This window comes from Muntiacus reevesi, chromosome 1 (assembly GCF_963930625.1).
Source record: "Muntiacus reevesi chromosome 1, mMunRee1.1, whole genome shotgun sequence".
Taxonomy (NCBI): domain Eukaryota; kingdom Metazoa; phylum Chordata; class Mammalia; order Artiodactyla; family Cervidae; genus Muntiacus; species Muntiacus reevesi.
Genome location: NC_089249.1, coordinates 59748314 through 59754313, shown reverse-complemented (window position 1 = coordinate 59754313; position 6000 = coordinate 59748314). Strand labels below are relative to the sequence as shown.

The 6000-nt window shown below is 69.6% G+C and overlaps 1 protein-coding gene across 2 annotated transcripts in view; it reads left to right on the top strand.

The window, feature by feature from the left end:
• The first annotated feature begins 1035 nt into the window (after positions 1 to 1035).
• Positions 1036 to 6000, top strand: part of WNT7B (Wnt family member 7B) — a 51810-nt gene continuing 46845 nt past the window's right edge. The window contains exon 1 of one of the 2 annotated variants that reach the window (XM_065945401.1): positions 1036 to 1106. In XM_065945401.1, the coding sequence (XP_065801473.1) occupies positions 1036 to 1106 (71 nt within the window). Of the gene's footprint in view, positions 1107 to 5326; positions 5410 to 6000 lie in introns of those variants that run through there. The other variant, XM_065945395.1, reaches the window with a different exon arrangement.

Here is a 6000-nt window from a genome sequence, read left to right as displayed (position 1 = left end):
CCAGGCCCGTCTGTCTGTCCGTTTCCTGTCCCTGATCTCAGTAAGCGCCACCGGCAGCGGTCCCGACAGGTGTGGGGACCCGGGGGCTGGAAGAGGGGCTCTGATGGAGGTCCTCTGGGCTGGCAGAAATGCCTGTGCCAAGGGCGTGGTCCTCGGGGACCCCAAGCGGGGTAATTTCTGAGGGGTAGGGGAAACGTGCCCAGAACGGGGATGGGTGTGGGTGGTCTCTCCCTTCCTCTCTAGAAACTGGAAGACGACTGGCTACACCGCCCGATGGGGCCACTCCTGCCGGGCCCCCACCCCCACCCTCGCGGGCGCAGAGGAGCCGCCAGCCCCTCCGCAGGTGTCTCTTCGGGGCCGCGCCCTCCCCGGCTCACCCCACCTCCCCGCGCACCCAACCCCCTTCTTCCCTCCCAGTCTGGGCTCGGCGATCGGAAGGGAGCCGGCCTGGGGAGGGGGTTCCGGGGGAGAGATGCGTTCGTGTGTCACGGGGGAGGGAGGAGAAAAGGGAGGGGAGAGGCCGGGAGAGAGGGAGAGAGAGCGCGCGGCGAGCGAGGAGGGCGGGCGGGAGGCGGGTCCTCCTACCTGGGGCGCGCTCGCTCGCTCGCAGCTCGCTCGCCGGGGCCGCGAGTCACCTGGGGAGGCCGACAAGTGCGGACACATTGGCCGCCGCGGCGCTCGGCGAGGCGCGCACGGCCCCAGGCTGCTGCGCCCAGCGGAGGCAGCACTCGCCCGCCCGCCGCGCTCGGGCCCCGGCCCCCGCCGGCGCTCCCGGGGCCCCGCGGTCACTCAGCCCGGCTCCGAGCTTGCAGCCCCCGGCCCAGGTCACTCCCCCAGGCGCACGCGGCGGCGGCGGCGGCCCGGGCTCACCATGGTGGCAGCGCGCGCCCAGTGCCCGCGCGTCGCCGGCCGCCGGAGCCGCAGCGCCGGCTGAGCGCTGTCCACCGAAGCCCCCCCGCTCCTGCCCGTCCCTCGCCCGGCCCGCGCGTCCCCTCCGGCCGCCGCGGTCTATGGCGCAGCCCCCCTCGCTGGATCATGCACAGAAACTTTCGCAAGTGGATTTTCTACGTGTTTCTCTGCTTTGGCGTTCTCTACGTGAAGCTCGGGTGAGTAGCCCTGTGGGCAGGGGCGGGCACCCAGGATGGGAGCAGCCGGTGGGAGCCGCCTCCAGGGGCTCCCCGCGGGGACCGGAGAGGGGGGTCGGGCAGCTCTCGGGGATCCCGAGCTGGCCTGCGTGTTGAACTCGCGGCCCGGCCCGGCGGAGACGCCGCTGAGCCCCTTGAGCGGCGGGTACTCGCGAGGGGCGTCCTGCCCAGGGCTGGGGCAGGGAGAGCCGGACGCGCGGGCGGCCAGGCTCGCGGGTAGCGGCGAGCGTGCCCGGCGCGTACTTTCACCTGTTTGGGCTCCAGGCCCCGGGGGTGGGACGCGCCTTCCCTCCCCCGGGCTGCGCTGGGCGCGGAGCCCGGGCCGAGCGCTCGCCGCCCGGAGGGCGCGCCGGGGCGGGGGCGGGGGTCTTCGGGCGGCCGAGGGCCCCGGGCGGGCGGGGGGCGCGCCCCCCAGGAGCGAGCGCGCAGGCCTGGGCCCCCGCCGCGGCACTTCGTCTCTATCCATCACCCGGACGTGTTGAAATTACCTTGACAACTCGTCGGGCTGGCTCGGAACGGGCCGCGCGGGCGGCCGGGCCGCCTCGGGCTCCGTCCGGGCCCCGCCCGCCCCGGGCCCTCGGCCGGGCCCCCTCTTGCCGCGCTCCCCCTCGCGCGGCCCGGCGGGCGGGCGGGCGGGCGCCCGGCGGGCCGCGCTCGCTGCAGTAGCTGCTCCGAGTCGTATTTCCACATTCCTGAAGCCAGCCGAGTCCTTACCTGTTGAGCTGCGATCTCCTTTAGACAGAATCTGTCTCGGCCTCGCTCGGAGTCGGGGGCGGGGTGGGGGGCGCGCAGGATGACCGTGACGGGGTGCGGTGTACCTCCATCGCCCTCACGCGCTGCTGCGAGCCTACTGTGCGCCGCCAACGGTGGGAGGGAAGGCCGGTGCCTGCGGCGGGCAGAGCCAGTGAACAACCCCGAGGGAAGACCGGCCGAGCCGCGGCCTCCCAGGCGGAGAGGTGGAAGCAGACCTAAGAGTCATTTCATCCATCGCCCCTCGGTCCGTCGCCGCCTCTGCCATTTTACAGATGGTGAAACTGAGGCCCGGGGCCGGTAGGGACCGAGGACAGGGGCCACAGAGGCAGCCTGGAAGCGCCGTCCCAGCCTCAGCTCTGCAGGCCTGGGCGGGCGTGTCTGCGGCTGCTGGTGGCTCTGTTTATTGTGGGTCTGTGTGCAGGCTGTGTCCCTGGGTGTTTGTTTATGGGTGGTGAGCGCGCAGTGCGCTGAGTGTACTGTGCGTGGGGGCGGGGAGGAGGCACTGTCTTCCTGACCCTCCCGGGAGGTAGCGCCTGGGATTACCCTTCCTGTGCCCCATAAAGTAATAGGCAACCCCCCCCCCCCCCCGCGGGTCCTGCCTTCTGCTGCCTGATCCTCAGCACCCAGGCCTTGTGCCAGACCTTTGCTCTTCTCGTTGTAAGGACTGGGAAACGATGGGGCAAGGGAGGCCAAGCCACTGTCCACAAGGGTGAGAGGCAGAGCTGGGCCAGGCACCCTGCCCATGTCCCTAACACCCACTCCTCAGCGGGGGTCATCTGAAAGCACCCCTCCCCCAGCTGCAGGAAGAGCTCTGTGAACCCACCACCACCTCCCCAGCCCGGGACAGTGGAAGGAGCTGAAGGGGATGCCCAGCCTGAGCTCCCAGAGCTGGGGCCAGGGTCCCCCCACCCCCAGTCCTTCCTGAGTCCCCCTCGCCCCTCTGGCAATGGGACTGAAGCTCTGGCTGCCCTGGGTAGGATGGCAGCTGGTGTCCGTGCAGAGAACCCAGGGAGTGAGACCAGTCGGTGCGCCCAGGCACCTGTGCCAACCTCCCTGGGAGCGCGTGAGACAGCCGGGCGGTGGCCCCAGCTCTATCCTCCGCCCGCATCAAGGAGCCCTGGGGGGGAACTCCTCCCCCTTGGCGTGCCCCTTAAAACATACACTCACCCATCCTGGGAGGGGCGAGAAGACCCGGTCCCCATACACCCCTGTGGAAGCACATCCAGGAAGCCAGAGTCACCCTGGGGTCTGCCAGGGGGAGGGGACTCAGCCCTGGCCCCCATGGCATCGGTGGTGCACGCGTTGGAGCGGGCGGGGCTGCACGAGATGGGGAGGAGGCCAGCTGGGCTAGATGTGGCCTAAGGGGCTCGAGGACCTGAAGCCTGGTGCCCAAGAAAGGGTCCGGGGCACCAGCACGCCTCACTGGGTGGCTTTGGGCAGGCTATTTCACCTGCCAGCTCACCTTCCCTCATCTGAAACTCCGTGTAACATTTGCACCTCCTGCCCTGGGTGCTCGGAAGGTCAGTCCTCGGGGTGGGGGAGGCTTCGGCCTGAGGGTGGAGGAGGTCCCAGTCAAGTCAACCCTTTCTTGTTGTTAATGACATCACAGCAGGCACCCGGGGACTCCTCCAGGACCACAAATCTCAGGAGTGGGGGTTTTAGGGTCACACGAGTTCCAAGTAAACATCTGAGATCGTGTGTATTGGGGGGACTACTCTGTGATCACAGCCGCCTCCCCCAGCCTGTACCCCCATGCTTATGAATGTTCAGGGGAGCTTCCCTCACCCCCACCTCGACACGTGTGTGTGCGGACACACACACACACACTTGTGCCCCATGCCCCGATGCCAGTGCAGACGTGCAGCCTTGGGGGAGCCCCTGGGCCGGCAGGAGGGGAGAGCTCAGCCCCTGGAATCCTGTTGTTGATCGCGGCCCCACGAGCAGACGTGCCTTGGATTTGGGGCCACTTCAAAACCAATGGCTCTGAGACTGAGGAACCTGCAGGATGCCGCCCTGGAGGAAGCCAGGCCGGGGCTGGGAGGAGCCGTCCGGAGTCTGGGCACCCTCTGCCCCCTGGAACTGGGGTCGTGAAGTCCCAGGAGCGACCTTGCTTCCTGCCTTCCCCCTGCTCTTGGGGTTCAGGAGAGGCAGAAGGGCCCAGAGGGATGGGGCCCTCCTCCTGGGTGTTGGGGACAAGTCTCCATGCCAGCTCTAGAAGCCAGGAAACCTACTCCCTCTGGGACCCCTGGCCCCACTGCACAGGCCCCTCTTTCCTTGTCATTGTCTCTCTTTGTGCCTTAACTCCTGCTTAAGGGATCTACACCTCATCGAGAGACATTCATATGCAGCCCCAGCTTGGCAGACAATAGGAGATGGGACTCAAAACCATCTTTTTGTTTGGGGCTTTAAAAAACAACCACTGGAAGTTCAGAAAAGTGTGTTCTCCTGGGTTGGCTCCACCCCACACCTGTCCCAACCAACCCCTCAGAGGAGGGCAAAAGAGTGAGGTAGGGGAAGCCGGGGTTGGGGGCTTCTGTGCACTTGTTTGGGGCTGTGTTTCCATTGTCAGGCTTTCCAAAGAGGCTGGGAGGCCGGAGCCTGCAGAGATACCGATGCGCTGGTGCACAGGCGAGCCCTACCACGCTGGGCCCGGTCGGCCATGGCAGTGAGCGCCTCCGACCCACAGCCAGTCTCCCCAGACCCAGGGGTGCACGCAGGCAGAGGCGCAGCGAACACAGTGCATTTGGGCGCACACACCTGCACCCCCACAGACGCGCCCACGCCGCCGCAGGCACGCACAGGCACGTGCATGCACACAGGCGCACACGGCGCCTCGCACAGCGCCCCAGAGCAGCGCACGCCCCCGCGCGGTTGGCCCGCCGTGCCTGCCCCCCGGGTGCGCCCTCCAGAGCGGACCCGAGCAGTGGGGCTCGCCGAAGTCGGTGGGGGAGCTGTCCGAGCCAGGGCGGTTTGGGCAAGCCCTGGAGGCGGCTCCCGCCACACGCTTCGGTCAGCCTCCCCTTTAAAAAAACCCGCCCGCGGAGGAGGCGGATGTAGGGGTGGCCCGTCCAATGGCAGCTGGGCGCCTCAGGAGACTTGAAGACGTGAGGCTGAGCGAGCGACAGAGCTGGTTCCGACCGATCGACGGACGGAGGGCCGGACGGCGGCCGAGGCGCACCCGCCGCCCGCGGCCCGCGCCCCCACCGGACCCTCCAGCCTCAGCGCGCGCCGCAGCCCCAGCCCCGGCGAGATGCGAGGCCCTGGAGGCGGGGCACGGGCGACGGCTGCGCCGGGGGCCGCGCGGTCGGGTCCCTAGCGCCCGGTCCCGCCGCCCTGCCTTGGGGAGGGCCGCGGAGACCCCGGCCCCAGCCAGCCCCCGCGCTCTGCCCGCGGGGCCTGCGCGGCCCCGCCGGGAGCGCCGGCCCACCATGCTGCTGCTGTCGCCGCGCAGCGCGCTGCTCTCCGTGTACTGCCCGCAGCTCTTTCTCATCCTGTCCAGCGGTAGCTACCTGTGAGTGCCGCGGGCCGCACGCGGGGCGGGCGGGCGGGACCCCCTCCTGGGCCTCCGGCTGCGGAGCTGGGCTCGCGGGGAACGCCGCGGTGAGGTCCCGGGGCGGGGCGCCGGGTGCCCGGCACGCGCGGGAGCCGGGATACTTCGGGTCTCCTCGCCGGGCTCAGCCACCAAGGTTGAGGAACTGGGGGGCGGCTGAGGCAGTGAGAGGTTCTGGCGTTGAGGTCAGAGAAAGGGCGGCCCGCTGGAGGCCTGACGGCGCCGGTAGACCGGCTGCGCGCACCGAGCGCGAGGTCCAGAGGGCGCGCGGGCAGCGCCGAGATCCCCGGCGCGTCCCAGCCAATACCCTGAACCAGTAAGGTCCCCCTCCTAGATAAACCCACGCGGGCCGCACGGCCGTGCCACCCTCGAGAGAGCCAAACGCACACGCCCGCTACCCCGCGTGCACACTGGCGCACACGTGCCTAGCGCGTCTCACCAGACAGCACCCAGGCTGTCCCCCGATTTTGCCGAGGTTTCGCGCGGCTTTTTGCCGCGCCGAGCGGCCGGACCCTCAGCGGGGGCGAGGCGGGGCGCGCAGTGCCCGCGTGC